Source organism: Cnephaeus nilssonii, assembly GCF_951640355.1.
Source record: "Cnephaeus nilssonii genome assembly, chromosome: 10".
NCBI lineage: Eukaryota > Metazoa > Chordata > Mammalia > Chiroptera > Vespertilionidae > Cnephaeus > Cnephaeus nilssonii.
In genome coordinates this window covers 74,566,952-74,586,006 of record NC_137081.1, presented here as the reverse complement: position 1 = coordinate 74,586,006, position 19,055 = coordinate 74,566,952, and the positions used below count along the sequence as shown (strand labels likewise).

The 19,055-nt window shown below is 39.4% G+C and overlaps 1 protein-coding gene across 1 annotated transcript in view; it reads left to right on the top strand.

Moving 5' to 3' along the window:
- Positions 1-19,055, top strand: part of THSD7B (thrombospondin type 1 domain containing 7B) — a gene marked incomplete at its 5' end in the record, with an annotated part of 754,786 nt that overhangs the window by 340,053 nt on the left and 395,678 nt on the right. The window contains 2 exons of the mRNA XM_079782710.1: positions 1,523-1,757; positions 9,104-9,219. Coding sequence (XP_079638836.1) covers positions 1,523-1,757; positions 9,104-9,219 — 351 coding nt within the window. The remainder of the gene's footprint in view (positions 1-1,522; positions 1,758-9,103; positions 9,220-19,055) is intronic.

Genomic DNA, 19,055 nt, shown 5'->3' with positions numbered 1-19,055 from the left:
TGGCATGTGGTGAGAGGAGAAAGGATGAGGGCTGTGCAAATGGCTTTGAAGAAGCTAAAATGTGTGATGGGAATGTAAATGGTTGGCATCAGAAAAAATTAGAGGAGCAGCTGTTCCTATCATTGATAGCAGCGTCTGAAACCAGACGATGGGTATCATTCTCTCAGGACCTCCCTCGGCTTTGTCTGCCCACAGCTCAGTTGGAACAGCAAGGCAGTGTGGCCTCTGGATGCGGGGAGCTCCTTTTTCAACAAGATTCTGTTCTGTGAGTCTGAGACAGGGGCCAGTGTCAAGATGAATGAAGATTTTCATATTCTTAAAGTGCAACTGCTTCCTCTTCTGTCTTTTATAATGTTGGATGGAGGGGAAAAAAAGTCTGTAGTATTTAATGGGGAAAAACTTTCACAAGAATAACAAAACCAGAGTCACAAATTTCCTTGAGCACTTGGACCACTGAATAAAATAGTGTGAAAGATCGAGAAAAGAAATCAAATGCTTTAGATAAATACCAGTTTTCACATGCATATAAAAATGTGAAAGAAAAGACAGTACTGAAATTTGATTGTCTGACTCACCAAGAGTGTGAAGATCCATATCTATCTGGTCTCCCAGCCTGTGGATAACATATTGTCAAATATGATTTCAGAGGTCAAGGATGGCTTCCTCTTGCCAGACTTTGAGAGAGACTTCTGGATTTCTCAGATTGTTATAAGATGCACTGCTTGATGGAGGATGGGTGTTTTAATGGTACTCTGATAAAATAAGGCTCGCTTAGCAAAGAGAGGCCATTGATAGGCAACAGGAGTGCTTGTGTGTGCATACCTCTCTCAGTGTGTGTGTGTGTGTGTGTGTGTGTGCGCGCGCTTTCGTGTGCACACATGTATGTTGGATCCAGTATCAATTCAAGGTCATGGGATATTTTTTCTAACTGACTAATTTATTAGGCGTAGTAATATTAAAATAAAAGCAGATTTCTTTAGAGTTCTTCTTGGCGATGCATGACTCAGAGGCGGGCAGTAGAATCAGTTATTTTTTAAAATATAATTGACATGTACTGCTCCCTGTTCTTCAGAAAATGGATGACATTTGCCCTCAGATTATTATTCAGGACAGAAGAGCATGCCCTTAAAGTGGGAAAAGGAGTGCAGTTGCGTAGGCCTTTCGATAGCTGTGTCAAAAGGCTGTTTTTCTAGACCATGAAAATAGCAAAAATAATTTAAAAAATAGCAATAACAACAACAGGAGCATGTTAATAAAAACAGCAATGAGCCTGTCTGGTATGGTTCTGTGGTTGAACATCGATCTATGATTCAGGAAATCACAGTTCGATTCCTAGTCAGGGCACATGCTGGATTGCAAGCTTGATTCCCACTCGGGGGCATGCAGGAGGCAGCCAATCAATGATTCTCTCTCATCATTGATGATTCAATCTCACTCTCCCTCTCCCTTCCTCCCTGAAATCAATAAAAATATATTTAAAAAACAACCACAATGGCATTCTTTCATATTTTGATTTTTGCAGGTGGAAAACCATGCCCCCCTAGTCAGGCCCTCCAAGAATATCGCTCATGCAATGACCATTCCTGTATGCAACTCTATTGGGAGACATCGCCTTGGGGCCCCTGTGCTGAAGACACATTGGGTACTGCTCTTAATGCAACCATTGGATGGAATGGAGAAGCTACCTGTGGTGTGGGCATTCAGACACGGAAGGTCTTTTGTATCAAGAGTCACGTGGGACAAGTGATGACCAAAAGGTATTATCAATAATTTAGTGAAAGTGCATAGGATTTTTGCCTATTGGAGTATTTTTAGTTAAAAGCATTTTTTAAGCACTGAATATGTCTCAGTTTGTGCTAGAGTAATACATTTTTGTTTTGTCTTGTTTGACTCTTAAAAATTAAGAAGTATGTCTTAACAAAGGTAAACACTTTACTAAGTTATAATATGTGTATTAGTTAATGGATAACAGTAAATAAGACCCACAAATAGGGAATCTGTTTGAGTAATTCAATTTTTTAGAGCTGATCTCAATAGTTTTGACTCTTAATCATGCAAAGACTAGGTCAACATGAAGGCAGGTTTGACCTTTGAAATTATAGGGTTGTATTTTATTCTTCTTTAGGTCCCATTGATCTTTTCTACTGTGAGAAATAAACCTATGTGGCCATTTTGAATATATTAATTCATTCCCTTGTGCAGGTTTACAATCTCATGGACACTGTACTTGGCATATGAAGTTGTAAATAAATAAATAAAAATCAGTAGGAGATTTTGGACATGGAGAGTAGGATACAGATCTAAAAAAGGGTCAGGAATAATTACAAGTGATGGAGGAAAAAGTGTAATTGAGTGGAAAGCACAGCTGCAGAGGTTTCATCTCTAGACCAAATAAAGAGACATAACTCTTCCTCAAGTTCATGTGGGTAATCTCGTGGGGAAGAAAACGTGAAGGGCCTATGCAGTATGCAGAGACTGGCTAACTGGCCTATCCATAGAGGTTTCCAAGTGGCCATGTTTGAATAGTCTCCTATTTGTAGTGAAGACCCCACCCAGCCACAGGAGTGGTGGTCACCAGGATGGACTGGTGCACACTAGGCAAGTTGGAGATGTTCCCAAGGAATTTTCAAAATGGGAAAATGAAACCGTCTCTTTTTCTATTCCTGATGCTCTAACTATATGAATTGAGAGTTTCCATAGCCTGGTTAGGCTTGGTGGAAAAAGTAAGAGAGGAGAATGAAGCTGATGCTCAGAAAGAAGCAGAAATCGAAGCAGAACAAATCCTGGCAGCATTAAGCCCTGGTCCCATCGCCCTTAATTATACCACTGACTTTCCTGGCAACCAAGGCAAGTGCATTTGCTCTCCTGCCTAATTCAATCCAATTTGTGTTGCTGCCATGGGCAACTCAGACACCTGATTCATCTCATCTTGGGGCACCATGATGACAGGCTCTGGGCCTTATCCACACTGCCATGGAAACCACATTCGCCCTGCGTAAGGAAAGTCATAGACGTTCAGTTAAGGGAAATGAACTGCTTATGGCAGAAATCGCACAAACTGGCCAGATGCTGCTGGTAGTGGAGCCTCCGATGGGCAGCTGGCTCTGCTAGTGTAATTGAAGACAACTGTGACTTGAAGTGAAGCACGGTCAGGAAGACCTCATCTCCCCCCCCCCCCCCAACTGTGCCTTCCAAAGCGCTGGGGTTGATGTTCTCGACTGTAAGGACCCCAGACTTTAGACCAGTGTTGGGCGTGTATTAGTGTTTCATAAGCATTTTAGAATTTATGAATTAACCTGACCTATGTGCTTGCCAAGGCTCGGATATAAATTAGAGAAAAATGAGAGTAGATGATGTTTATTATTTGCCTCAAAAATATATTTTATCTACCATAATAAATTTTGGCAAAGGGGACTGCCGTGAAGAGTAATGAAGAGATTATACATATGGCCTTCTGCTCTTATTAACTCATAAATTTTATTTCTGTTTAGCATCCATTGCTATATTGCTTGTGATGTTTATTGGAACATCGAATTATGTCAGTTGTGTGTTGAAACTTGCCTGGTATCCTTAGCCTGGTATCCATGGGAGTTAGTTATAGCTAAACATGGAAATAATGTTTACATATCACCTACTTGAGGTGACTATCTAATTACTGAGGTTATGGTAAAATCCTAAATGGCTTAAAAAGGTATGAAGAGAACTCGTTTTATCTTGGAAAGGATTGCAGCCTTAATAATGTTATTTTTATGATGGAAATATTCAACTGCTTAAAAAAGGATGCATGAAATATTAACTTTGATATACAAATAAAAATAAATAGGTCCTAGATGTGGGAATAAGCCTTACATGATATACAACAATATTCTTTATAGTGATGAGAACCTTTTGCATACTTGAACTCTGATCTCCTACCTTTGACAAAATGTTGCTTAGTTCTGAATCACAACAGACAACAATTCCCTTGATGGGAATACAATTTGTTTCTTTCTTAGCAAAAAAGCATTGGAATTGAGACTGACATTTAGCAAATAAATTATCATTACATTGTAAAGGCTATTTGGGCATGAAAAGTCGGATTATATGTTCAAATAGCACGCTATTTCCTTTTCTATCCTCATAATTACTTTGAATGAGACAGGTTTTTTAAATTAAAGTCTACTTTAATCATCAACTTTTAACTCAATGATATTTTTATGCCCCCCCCCCAAATCACAAGAACACAAGTTCATAGTTTAAAACATTATTCACAAATGAATATACTTTTCTTTAAACATTTATGTAAGTGAAACTAAACTATTATTATTCCAGTGAATAACCTCCAGTTTTGTTCAGTTTACCAACAAGAAAAATGAATTGCACAGATGTTTTCCCTAACACACACACATACACACACACACACACACACACACACACACAGATATTACTAATTACTTTTTGCACTGTTAATGAGGCTGGAGACTTACCCTAATTGTAATTCTTATTGTACATCTCCAAACAATCCTGCTAAACATAAGGAGCCTGATTGACTTTAGTCAAGTCAATTAAAATTCTTGAGGTTAATGAGATTGAGCTAAGAAAATAAGATATACTGTCCAGTGAAACACATCGTGAGATAGTGAGATTATCAACAGTAGAAAATATCCTTTTCTCTGCCCTTTTAAAAAATAAATATCTTTGTTCTTTTTCAAGTGAAAGCCATTGAAGTGGAGAAAGATCCCCTGCCATTTGTGAAATCCTTGAAGTGGGGGTGGGGCAAGAGAAAAAGGAAAGGAGAGGAAAATCTCCTAAAACACAGTGGCCCAGTGGCCGTGGGGTACAATGAAAGAAGCATGCCTCCATGGAATGGATCAGCTAACATAATGCATTTTATCTCTAAACTCACTGCACTGGGATGCACAGAATTCCTTGCAAGTTCTTGCTTCCCTGGGTTGGTGTTTTGGTTTCCATGCAGTTGTGTAGGTGAGAATGTTACCATTGTATGAGTAATAGAACTGATCATATCAGAAAATGAGAACTAGCTAGGGCACAACTGAAACAGAAGTGAGAGCTTGTTGGTATATTTTCGGGGTTTTGTTTGGTTTGCTTCATAATTCAATGTTGTTTTTTTCAGCTGCAATGTAGAAAAATAATAATAAAGATTAAAAACACACAACTCAAAACTTTCCAAAGGCCCTGATAAGTCACTCTCTGCCTTTAATGTAAGAACTCCTGGCATTTTGTGAGCTATAGGAATATAAAGTTCCAGTGAAACATTTAATGTTTAAACAGTTGTCAGGTTTGCCCCCTTAGCTGAGTGAGCTGGAACATCAGTTCTGGGGTAGGAGGTCTGCTCAAGAAGATGGAACACTGTGTGTCTGCATCTTGATTATGGAGGCAAACTGAAAAGTGACAAGTCTTCGTAGCTCAATTTAATACATTTCCTCACAATGCTTATAAGGAAATTTGGCCTACAGGGAGACCGAGAAACAATCATTATAGAATACGCCAGTGCAAGTCCAGGAAAATATATGTGTTCAGTTGAGATGCCTTCATCCTTTTATCAAGAGCACAACCAATTGTGACAAAAGGCAAGGGTCATAGTTGGTTTGCTAAAAAGTGAATCCATGTTTCCTTGCACTTTAAGGCTTCAATTTTGTTTTGGAAAAAGCTGGATAAATTTGTCAATATTCCCAGGGATTTGTCTTCAGGCTCCAAAAGCATAGGATACTATTCAATCATTGACTTACTGTTACTAATATTTGCAATGCACTAAGATCTGGCATTTTTAAGTTATGACATAAGATGGAGTTCTAAGATCAAAGCATTCAAAGTTAGTGTATGTATTTTGTATGTGCATGTGCGCATTTGCACACACACAACAAAACAGCAGCACAAAATATGTCAAGTCTTTTTTTTTTCAGTCAGTGACAATACAAGAGTACAGAAAATAAAACCCTGTAGTTTTTAGAAGGGGAGGGCACATAAGTTGCTAATGGTCAAAGAGAATATTTTTAAAGACTAAGAGGAAATTCATGGACATTGGAAATGTGATGATCCTTGAAGCCGTAGACATTCCAACAAAGCCCTTAGTTCATGGACTCTATAAAAGCAATGTTACCTGAGCATCTTGACCTTTGCCACTGAGGAGATACCATTTCTCTCTTATGGGCCTAGTGGAGGAACTCGGAAAGAAAGGGGGCCATACTGTGGAGAGTTGACATTAGGCTCAGTGAGTGATGCTAAAACAGTTTAAATAAAGCAGACGATATCAGTACCCTAGAAAGATGAACTCTCACTCGTAACGGAAGTGAGCCACGTCCCTGCAGAGCACGCCAGCCTCTGCAGCAAGTCTCCAGCTAGCACCACACATTTCTCAGCTCTGTTGAGTGTCTGGGTGAGTGTGCAGTAGGATGCTGTGGGCCCTCCTGCCCCACTATGCACACAGGGTGTTGGCTTCACTCAGGTTGTACTATCATTTCCAGCCAAATACCAGGAGAGGAGTTAGAATTCACAGCAATTCAGTTTAATTTCAGTATATTTCAGAGTGTGAATAAAGGACTTGGGAATTATTTTAGTTGTTTTGTTTTGGTGTTTTTTTTTTTTTTTTGTTTTTTTTTTGCTATCTCTACTAAAGTATGACATAAATTTTTCCTACCAGAGTAGCTTGTTTAAATAACACTATATGCTCATAAAGACACTCTAAGGATATTCTTTTTTTTTCTTTTTGTTGTTAGATTCATTGAATTGAACTATTTGGTAGACAGGCTTTTGTGTGTTAAGCATAATTAATAAAAATGCCACTATAATGAATTGAGTAATTCGTTTTCTCTGAGTATATTTTCCATTTTCATCAAAGTAATGGTATGCTCTATAATAGAACTGAAATAATACATTTTATTTGCTGATGATGGAAAGCAACCAGTCCCCAACTTATCTCCTTCGCTTAGTACCCCATATCTCATATACAACCACTTCTTAATAGTTGTTACAGGTTTCTTCCCTCCCTCTCCCTTTATTTTGACTGGGCAAGCCTTCACATGGTTCATAAATCTTAACAATATACAAGGAAATATATAATAGTAACAACAGGAAACCTTCAGACACCCCTGCTCCCCTGCCTTGCCACTGGCTACAGCTTTATTAGTTTCTTATCTATCCACTGTGTCTTTATGTCAATATGGGCCAGCCCATGTAAATATTTTATCTGTTCTCCCTTTCTGAGGGTTAGTTTCTAATGCTACATGATATATTTTTTCCGATATCCTTTATATATCTCTTCATTTCTCAATTTAAAATGTCCATTCATTGATTCATCTCATGCAAACAATGAATGCAGCCCATTCACACTAATTCCTCTACACTTCCTCCTCTCTCCCTTCCATCTCCGGTCCTTTGCCCACTGTGTCTTATGAGTGCTAGAATAATATCATGTACATTCTGTTCCACAGCCAGACTCCATCTCCCATGTTTTGTCTATGTATTGTTTCTAACGATTTAAAACAAAGAAGATGTTTTCATTTTTATAACTATGTAAATTCATGAGGTCTAATATTAATCAGATTCTTCTTTCTTCTTGGATAATCTGTTTTCCTTCCTCTTCTCCCTCAACCATTATCATCTCTTCTCTTACTTTTTCTTAGTGTTTGAAATTTGGACAATCTCTGTGTTTGCATATTTGTAATTTTGTAAATCAATTGGTGGGCTTTCATCTGAATCTTCACACTCTCATCAGCTCTTTTTTGTCATTGTTATTGTTAATCCTCACCTGAGGATATAATTTTGATTGATTTTTTTTTTTTTTTTTTAGAGAGAGAGTGGAAGGGAGAGAGAGAAGGGGAGAGAGATAGAGAAACAGTGATGTGAGAAAGACACATCGATTGGTTGCCTCCCTTACATGCACTGAGCAGGCCAGGAATCAAACCTGCAAGGCAGGTACCTGCCATTGCCTGGGAATCAAACCCACTACCATTCAGTGCATGGGCCAATGCTCTAACCACTGAGAAACACTGGCCAGGGCTAGCTCTTTGGTTTTTTTTTAATACAGTATTTTCTTGTGAATTTTATCTGCTACATCTTCTGTTCTCTCGTACTGGAAGGACTTTTAATTGTCTGTTTGAACTTGCTAGACCTGGTGCTTTATAATGTTTCTCAAGTACTCTGTCCCCAGGGGGCTTTGGCACCTCAGTGTCACCATCTGAAAAGGAAGATCATAGTGCCTTTTACTTTGTCATTAGGGATAAATGAAAGAATGTAGGCAAAACGCAATGCTGCACTGGGCACCTAATACCAAAGCTCACACCATCAGGCTTTGTGCATACTGCATCTCGGTTTTGTATTAGAAACTTATGAGGAACAGAATTTAAAGTGCAAACATGTTATGAGGTATTTTTCTGTTTTTTCCTCCTGGCATATCATTATTTTAGAAGGTAATAAATGTGGTTTTTAGCCCTGTGTTATCATTTAAAAAAAGAAAAAAAACGTGTTTGCCATATTCTGAGACTTTAGTTCTTCCCAGTGAAATAAATCCATGGACTATTTGTATTACTTTTCATCCCAAGATGAGCATTAAATGAATAGTCAACAAAATCATTGAAGTGCTTCTCATGCTAATGCTAGTCAGTATATATGTTACTTGCAGTCTGCCATATCTTGCTTACTCCACTTCATCAATCTACAGGTTCTAAAGAGACACCTGACTATTGTAAATAGTCATATATTTCCTTGCACTTTCCTCTTCATTTTGAACGATATCACTGATTTGATATATTACCCTGAATAAAACACTTTAAAAAATATGTGCTCATTCTAAAAAAAAAAAAAATCAATTTTTTTTTGTTTGAATTGATGCTGCTAGGGAGACCCCTCTTGGCGTTTGTCTTTGGTTAGTTTCAGGGGCTGTGCTTTTCCTGGTCTGGGGGAAAGTATGTGGTGTCTGGGACTAGAGAGCTGAGGCTTCCTTCTGCTCTGCCCCCGCCTGAGAGCCCTTGGGCAGTAGCTCCCCGCTCTGGGTCTGTCTTTCCTGGTCTCTAAAAAAACAACGATATTTTCTGTCTCCTACAGTTTTATGTTAAAGCACTTACTTTCCCCAGCAGGAATTGATATGGTCTCTTCACATTGACAGATGTCCGGATTCCACTCGCCCCGAAACAGTGCGCCCTTGTCTCCTCCCGTGCAGAAAAGACTGCATTGTGACCGCCTTCAGCGAGTGGACGCCCTGCCCGAGGCTGTGCCAGCCAGGTAGGCGGATGCTTTTTCTTCCTGCTTTATTTCTAACCACATGCTTGTGTTCCCCACCGCGAGAGAATGCGGAACAGGAGCACCCTTCCTGGGAACAAGGTTTGTCACATTAGTAAATGAAGTCTTGAATTTCAGATCCATTGGAACTAGGCAGGGAAAACATATTCGGTTGTGATGTGCCGTGATTTCACTGGTGTGCACAGCAGGAGTACTCACCTTCTGCTAACCCTGCGTGACATTTGGAACCATTCATATGTGGTTCCTTATAAAACATCATCACCATCACCATTTATTTGTTGCTCCCGTGTGCATTTGTATTTCTTTATTTTAATGGTTACGCTTGGTCCCTCGGGGTGTATTTATAGGACTATGACCCAGAATCCTTAATACCAAGTCCTAATAAACACACAGAAGCACTTCGGTAACATGATCCTCTTTCTTAGAACAGGACTTTCCCCCCATATTTATTACGGTTCCCTGATGAACTAGTCCACATGGAGATATAAAGGGTCCTAGCCTCAAAGCTCCATTTAAGCCTAAGACCAGGAGTTAATAATGTAGTTGCTCTTCCTTAGTCTCACACCTTGGCCTTGGACCTGTAGATCTTACCATTGTCACAGTAAGAAAAGGCAAATCCGAGAAAAGGAAGGATGGAGAGAATATTAACCTTAGTGCCCAGAGTCAATTGGGGCTCAGCCACACATCCCTGGCCTTCGCTTGATAGCCATGTCCTCTGAAGCAGGGTATGGCCCTCGCTGTTGCTGCACTAACCTCCTGGCGGAAGGAAAAAAGTGTGTCATTCTGCAGAGAGAATCCATCACGGAGGTTGAGAGCATTAACACCTTTCTGTGTAGAATCCCAGCTCAATGAATCTGGGATCAACCAAATGTAGTACTTTGACTCTCACACATCTTCCTGGGAGTGGCATGACCATGTGACCAACATTGGCATAGATCTGACTGCCATTTCAAACCACCTCCCAGTGACTGGCAAAAGGGTGGTGACCGCTGCTGAAGATGATCATCATCAGTGTTTCGGTTAGCAGTGGCGGGACACCTGCGCAAAGTTTTATAACCGCCATCTCCTTTTCTTAATGACTTTGTCAAAGCAGTAATGAAGCAGCATCCAGTGAGCTTTGCTTATGGATAGAATCAGAAATAAATATATTGAATATAAAAGAGCTTTGGAAATACAGTGAAATATTTAGCTAATCTTTCAAAGGGGGGAACAACAATCTCTTCTAGAGATTCTCCAAAACGTACTTTTCTGAATGAAGTTCTGACGTGAGTGAACTGAATGAGCAGGGCTGGTTCAGAGAAGTCAGGGGGCTGCCATTTCCAGACAGAGTGGGACAGAAGAATAATCTATACTTGGAACCATTTGGAAGCCAGCATCTACGAAACCGGCTTTTCGAATTTTAATAGTAATGAACCCGCAAAGCATACCAACTCTTAAAGATAAATATTGGAAAAGTTTACGAAGATAAAATAATCTGTGATGGTGGAATTTTACTGAGGTTCCACTATTTCTTTTAGTTTCTTTCCCATGAAAGATAAGCATAATTCCTTTGCTAAATGGTTATAAGAAAGGAAATGACTGAATTAAAAAGGGTACCCACTGGCAGGCAGATATTGATAGGGGAGCAGTTAGGTCCTGCTGACCCTCAGGAGGTATATTAGTTTTGCTGAGCCGGGGCACCCTCATGGCCACAGATTATTTCAGCTACTGCTATTGCACGTATTCCACATTCAAGAAAAATCCCTCTGCGCCCAGGGGTCTTCTCCTAGCACTGGCTAAGGATGGAGACATCTTAGGGCATGTGAAATGATTGCTTTTCTAGCAATATTAAATTTTACTCCAATTTCCAGAAAGTCACTTAAATATTTAAATGTTGGCATTGAAATAAAAATAGTTCTAAACCTCTGTGGTCTCTTTTGGCCTCCACTTTTTTCAAGCCTGGATAATTCTTTTCACAGCCCGGCAGCCAAGGGACTTGGAGGAGCAAAGATTCAATTTTCAGATTTCTTCCGGCTTTCCACTTCAATTCTATTTACCCTCCTGTTAGTTCACACCTTGGGACCAGTAGACGGGTAGGCAAAAGTAGATTTACAGTTGTGGGTATGTGAAACAAAGTTTGTTCTTGTATTATTATTTATTCTTATATTACATATTTTTCCATATGGACAATTGTAAACCTACTTTTGCCCACCCCTGCAGGGGTCATTCAGAATTTCAAATAAGTCAAACATCTCCTCATCTGGACTTGAGAATTTCTTCTACTCAAAGGCAAACTGTCGCCACCCTTTCTCTTTACCTACTCCTTTCAAGCACACATGATGCCGTCTTTCTCCCCACAGATTCATCTGTACTTTTGTCCGCTTGGGAAGTAGAGAATAAAGTACTAATTTACTCCCAAATAATGAGGAGTCTACTGTGTGTGAGAGATCAAGATTTGCGGCCTGAAACATGTCCTCAAAATAATGTTGGAGAGAATGTAATAATCTAATAACATTCCTCCAGAAAGTGACTTAACCTAAATCTCAGTTTTCAACTCTGTACATTTTGGATGTTACCTATTCGCAGTATTCTTTGAAAAATGAAATAAGATGTGCATCTCACATATATGTCCCAAGCACAAGTCTCATAATACAAAGTATAGGTGCCTTTGATTTTACAAGCTCCACTAGGGGCAACATCCCTCCTTTAGTCTGTAATTTAAAACCCATAGATCACAGATCACCACAAAGTCCTAGTTCTCTACTAGTAAATATTCCCAAAAACTTAATAGGAAGAATTATAAACACTTGGACTTGTAGAGGTTACATTTCTCAATCATACTCCTACTAAACTGAGGAGTTCTGCTAATAAAATTCATAAGACACTTTTCTTAATTCATAGGGAAAAAAGAGAGAGATATAATTCTCTTAATTTCTTTTAAAATTTTCCTCCTATGTGGGTGTTTTTTTTTTTCTTTTTTTCTTTTCTTCTGCCTGTCTCTACTAAAACCCAGTGGGAAGTGGATTTGATTTGGCAAGAAAATAAAAATAAATGGAACATTATTTTTAAAGTCCCATGACCACATTCAGGGAGACCACTGATAAGAACTGCTGCTCAGAGATTGGAACTCTTAGTTGGCATACCTACACTTCTTCACAGCATATGTTAGTGAAAACAGTAGCTGATAGGGAAGCATTCTCAGTCCACACACGTCCTCCTCTCCACTTCCTTCTGGGCCAGAGATTGATATACATTTGTAGAGACCTGGAGTTCACAGTATCACCAGCTGGGATTTTATTTTGCCTCCGGCAATGGCCCCAGGAGGTAGGTCTAATTGTATATGACTAACAGGTGAGAAACACCCAGCTCAAAAAGATAAAATCACTGATCCAAGATCACCCAACATGTCAGAGGCAAAGCCACGGTTGGGATCTAGATTTCTGTGACTCCAGGGCCTGCCTGTATTCATCCCACAACAAGTTATTTCTCATATTCCTAAGCACAGCTCATCTGGTTTGTTTATTACAATTCAAGAACCTGAAGCCTGGTACAGCAAGGGAATATAGTCAATATATTTTAATAACTTTGTATGGGGGCAGATGATTACTAGGATTATTGCAGTGTTCACTTTGTAAGGTATATGAATGTGGAATCACTGTGTTGTACATCTGAAATGCATAAAATATTGCATGTGTACAATAATTTAAAAATAAGTAAATTAATTTTATAAAGAAGACTAGAGGCCCAGTGCACAAAATTTGTGCACAGGGGTTGTCCCTCAGCTCGGCCTGCACCCTCTCAAATCTGGGACCCCTTGGGGGATGTCCGACTGCCCGTTTAGGCCTGACCCCAGGGATCGGGCCTAAACCAGCAGGCGGACATCCCTCTCACAATATAGGACTGCGGGCTCCTAACTGTTCGCCTGCCTGCCTGATTGCACCTAACCACTTCTGCCTGCCAGCCTGATTGCCCCCTACCCACTCCCCTGCCGGCCTGATTGACGCCTAAATGCTCCCCTGCTGGCCCGATTGCCCCCAACTGCCCTCCCCTGCCAGCCTGATCGCCCCTAACTGCCCTCCCCTGCAGGCCTGGTTGCCCCCAACTGCCCTCCCCTGCCAGCCCAGTCACACCCAACTGCCCTCCCCTGCTGGCCAGGTTGCTCAAAACTGCCCTACCCTGTGGGCCCAACTGCTCCCAACTGCTCTCCCCTGCTGGCCTGTTCACCCCCAACTGCCCTCCCCTGCAGGCCTGTTTACCCCCAACTGCCTTCCCCTGCTGGCCTGATTGCCCACAACTGCCCTCCCCTGCCGGCCATTTTGTGGTGACCATCTGTGGTGGCCATCTTGTGGTGGCCATCTTGTGACAATGTCATGGCGGCCATCTTGTGATGACCTCCTAGACTTTTATTATATAGGATTTGTTAACAGGCTCCGCATGTTACAGTCCTGCCACACATTGCTTTCATGTGCACTATCTCATTAACTGTCAGAACAGTTTGATGACAAAGGAACAGCTGTTCCATGAGTCCTGCTCTGTAAATGAGGATCTTCAAGGAAAGCACTCCTGGTCACCTGGTCCAATAGAAGCAAAGATACCTGGTTTAAATTAAACTTACTACATTGCCTTGCCTAGTGAGCCTATACAGTACTACAGAAAACAAAGCTGGACAAGTTCTAACTCTTATCAGTAACAAGCTATCATTGTAACTTAATTGTCTTGGCTTGGCTTCATATCACTGCCTTTTTCTACCAAATTGGTAATACTGTAGCATTGATATACATTATCCTATTTAATTCTTTCTTCAACCCTATATGAAAAGAATGATCATAACCCCATGTTACATATGAGGATACAGAGACTTAGAAATAGGGCCCAAGATTGCAAAACTGATAAATGGCAAAACCATGTGGAATCCTAGTCTCTTGACCACTCATTTAGGAGTTAACATTTGCTGAACAATCACTGTGTTCCAGGCACTTTGCTAGATTAGGTACTACATATGCATAGAGTGGTGACTGAAAAGCACATCTAGACATTATGGAGACCACAGTTTAGTGGAGGAAGATAGAGCGATTGAACACATTACCCAAATGACTATGCAGTTAACAAAATGTGGTATGTGCTTTGCAGAAATCCATGGTGCCATGGGGGAAGGTAGTAAGGAAAATCAGAATGACCCTCCATCTAGAATATCTTTCTCTTAGTCTCTACCGTTTGCCCATTCTACCAGGTGTAAACGTTTGCCTCCTCCATTCAATTTGTCCTGTCCTCATTCTTGAGTCCCCAAATGAATGGCTTGCATTTTAGCACTTGATTTCTTCTCTGAATGTATTTCGTTTCTTCTCTGAAGACAGTGAAGTCCTTGGGGCCTGCAACCTTTTCATTTTTCATTCCCAAAGTGCCTCGCAATAAACTTAACATAGAATAGAATTCAGTAAACCCGTGTCAAATAAACGGATGCCAGTTAAAACCTGCATCCTTAAGCAAACGTAACACACTTCTAAAAAAAAAAAAAAAAGGTAGGTGATCTGCCTTTCCAACTAAATTTCTTTCTTAAATGATTTGTGTGACTTACTACAAAAACACACATGATGATGCCGGAGATAGCATATGTGCACTTAGAATCAGGTTTGTTCTGGTTACTTGGCAAATGTGTTTAAAAGGAAAACATGTACTATCATTTTATTTATTTACTAGAGGCCTGATGCACGAAATTCGTGCAAGGGGCTCGGCCCTCACTGCCCAGGCAGCTGCCTTCTCTGCCTCACTCCGGCAGCCCTGGCTTCGTCGGGAAAGTCGTTCGGAAGGATGTCCGGTCTAATTAGCATATTATGCTTTTATTATTATAGATTTGTTCATTCATTTATTCATTCATTTGTTTATTGTTTTTAGTGAAGTCAGTTTATCATTATTTTTAATGAAATCTTATGAGTATCTCATGGGAAGCAAAGGCTATTCGATAGCTAATTCCTAAAGGGCATTTCCTATTGTAACTTCCCATTTCAACAGAGGACTCCAATAGAAGTGATATATCTATAGAAAATGGAGTAGGGTTTCATTGTTTGTTTTCCTAATGAAACCCAAGGGTATAATGTTAAAATGCAAAATCATGGTCATGTGCAGGCTTTGGTGGCCTAGATTGACCCAAGTGTAAATCTTAGGATAATTTGATCAGGTTTCTGAAAGTGTGGCCCATGGACTTCCAACTCAGAATCACCAAGAATGTTTGCTAGAACCCTAAGAGATTCTGATTTAGAAGTTGGGACTGGGACCTCAAAATAGGCATCTAAACAAACTACCTTAGTAATTCTAAGACATATAAAAGCTTGATAATCACTGAACTATAGAAACAATTTAACCATGGGCCACTGGATTCTTTGAGAAATGTGTAACTTGCATCTGCTATATTTTTCTGATTGAATCTATTTCAGTTTTCAAGGATCCAATCCCTCTAGCTACCTTAGGCAGAAAGGGGCTTGTTGGGAAGTTATAACAGCAATTCTTATAGATGCCCAAGAAGAAGAAAAGATGATCACGTGGGTGGTATGGGGACTAGAAATGCAAAAGGGACTGAGGCTCCTCTTTTCAACTCTTAGAGCTGGCTGATTCCTCCTCCAGCTCCCTCTGCTCCTCTGTGCACACCTGCTACCCTCTCCCTTCTAACGGGCTTGCTCTGAGTCTCTGTGCTCATAACTAGCAGACACAGAGCTCAGAATCGCTGGCCCAGACCCTGTTCTACAAAATTGAATCAAGCACATAACACTGATACAAACTTCCCATGGGTCTCTTTATTCAATTTACAAGGAAAAAGAGTCTGATGGCCCAGTTTGTTCCAGTCCCTCAATCACCCAGCCGCCTGTAGATCACCTCCCTTATCATCAGGCCCCGCCTAGAAGGGAAGGGGACAGTGTGTAGAAAGGCAGCAGGAACTGAGTATGGGAGCGCTCTGCTCAGTTAGGGCAAGTGGTTGTTCACCACAGAGACTGATCTCTCCATGACATCCCAGCTAAGCGCTTTGGGTGAGAATGCAGAATATAACTAATTTCCTCACTTATGTTTCTACCAGTGCTGACCTCTAGGCAGAGGAGGAACAAAGCCAACCTCCTTATTTCCAATGCAAAAGCCACTTTAGAGCTTCAGATGGAAAGGAGAGCTGTTGTAAATAAGGTGGAAATACAGAGAAGGAAAATGAAGCTCTAGGGAATATAAATGCAGTAGAATAACATTTATTGTAGAACAGAAACTTGGAGAAGAGAGAAAGGACTCTCTCTCCTTGAGCATGATCTGGGCCAAATATTTTACTTTAAACAAACAAAACATGCAGTCTGTTTGTACTTGAATTCTTAGTACAGTGCCTAGGCTATCATGCCTAGGAATTCTCAATCATAAACAGTGTTGTCCTGGTTGTCTTATAAAATAAACTAACATATCAAACAAAATCAAATAAACAAAAAAGCAAACAGAATAAACAAATGCCGATTTAATGCATGAAGTTCTGTCCTTTATACCTGAAATCCACGGTTATGTCTTCTTAGTTTGCATCTAATAGTTTCTCTAAAGCACCATTAATCTTCTTTATTCAGCAGTCAAGCTACATTACCATAAATAAATCCTAAGGCTCACATGGGTATTTACAATGATTTATTGTTAGCCTTAGTAGCACAAAAATAAAATAAATAAATAACCTGTGTTTCTTTGGATGTGAAGGCTCTTTCTTTTCAAATGTTTTTACTTCTGGCTGGTTTCTTTCTCATATCTGGAGAATTCTCTGCAGACAATACAGTATAACACAATATAATCCTTATTTGATTATAGAGTTAAATGAATTGCCTTTCGGAAACCAAGGTACCCATTCTAATTAGAAGTTTATTTTTAGACTTTCAATGTACTTCCTATGAAGAACTAGAATAAATTAGTTTTGATTTAACAGGGTGTTAATTTATTAAATAATTTTCTACAATTAAAAAGAATACATTATTTTTCACTTCCTTGACTTTAGTTGCATTTTAATATGATTCTCAATTAGATGTGATTTCAGGAGGTTTTTGACTGACTGGATTAGCTAGTATGATAGTAGATTTTAAAACTATTTAATTTGCACTACTATAACAAAGCCTAGAATGCCTAGAGTAAGAGGTAAAGTTAAATGTTGGGATCTTAATATGTCAATTTGGAACTTTAGTTTGTATGAGAATATCAAATAATTTATGTACCAAATCAAGAAGGAAGTAAATTCAATCTCAAAATCAAGTAGATTCCTCAAGTTTAACAAACAGCTTTTAAGTGTTTCCTAATGGAAAAGGTATCACTGGATCTTCTGCTAATCTCTTGAAGTTCCTTCAAAATTGAGTTGCTTCATGGAGATAGTTCAGATAGAATATGTACTGAATGACATGTTTACAGTGATATGGAATAAAATATTCCAAAATCAATATGCTAAGAATGATAGATTCTCTGCCATTTGAGATTTTCCTCATTATATATAATTTTCCTGATACTTAAAATATGCTTTTTAAAAAAAAATTTCGAGGCCTTGTGAATGATAACCAAAGTAGGAATATAGACTACATGAATGCAATGACAAGTTCTGTGAGTAGTTCTGTTCATTTCTTACTTGAGCCAGCAATATTCTCTCCCATTGCTGAATGACCACAGCACTTTTTGAATTGAGCTTTGATTATATTCAGTAAAGCACTTAATTATATTCTGTTTTAAGCTTCTCACTAATTTGTTCATGTGTGGTGGAAGGAGCTTGACCTATAGAATCTAACATACCTATAATGGACTCCTGGTGTTTTTATTTAGTTAACCTCTCTGAGACTGTATATACTCATCTTTAGCATAGCTCTGACATGTAGCATTCATGAGACAACTTACTCCCTGTGGCTTACTTATCCTACATGTAGAGGCTAACTCAGCATTGCTAAGTCCCTCCTTGTCTTCTATGTGCTGTGCACTGCTTACACACACTGAATAGTGGCTGCCATAATGTAAGTGCCTAACCATTTATTGAATGAATGATAATAGATGAATGTATCATTAACTTAGCAAATCCTTTCTTTATGGCTTATTACTAGTATATACCAAGTTCTGTGTCAACTGCTAATAACATTAAGATGAATAACACAAGGTTAGTTAAATCATAGGGTTTTTTAACAGGGAAATCAAGTATGTAAACTTTTTTTTTCTATAAGGAATGAGCATAGGGTATTTGCAGCCAAAGAGTAGGGGCTCTAATTCTAGCTAAGTGGCCATAGGAGGTAAGATTTGTTATATCAGGAGTTTCCAAGTAAACATGGGGTAGACATTCTTACAGGTAGGTAGTAGAGGGCATGTGTGTGCAGGGATCGACTGTATGAAAGTACATTTTAATTAAATGAATTCCAGGCAGGTAGCTTGTGACACTTGGGATGCGTAATGCATTATGAGGGAGTGATGAGAATAGAGTTAGAGAAATATGCAGGAGCCAGCTTATGAAAATAGTTAAGCTATTCTAAGAAGATTGGACATTACATGGAATTCTGATAGACCATTTAAATTTTAAGCATTGGTGTGATAATATCAGCTATGTGTTTTACAAAAATAGTACAGAAAGTAATGAGGTTAGACAGTATTAGGAGCCAAGAAAATTATGAGGTCATTCAATTATCTGAGAAGTAATGAGGAGAATCTGTTTTCTTGACTAAAAGAAATGTGCATTATTGGTGAGCATATAAATTACTATAACTCAACATTGCTTAATAGCCTGTCTTCATGACTGGGCTCTTTGCCCATCCCACGGAGTTCATGTAACTGGATGATTATGCAAATGCTTCCTCTTGCTCAAAGGCTTTAAGTGC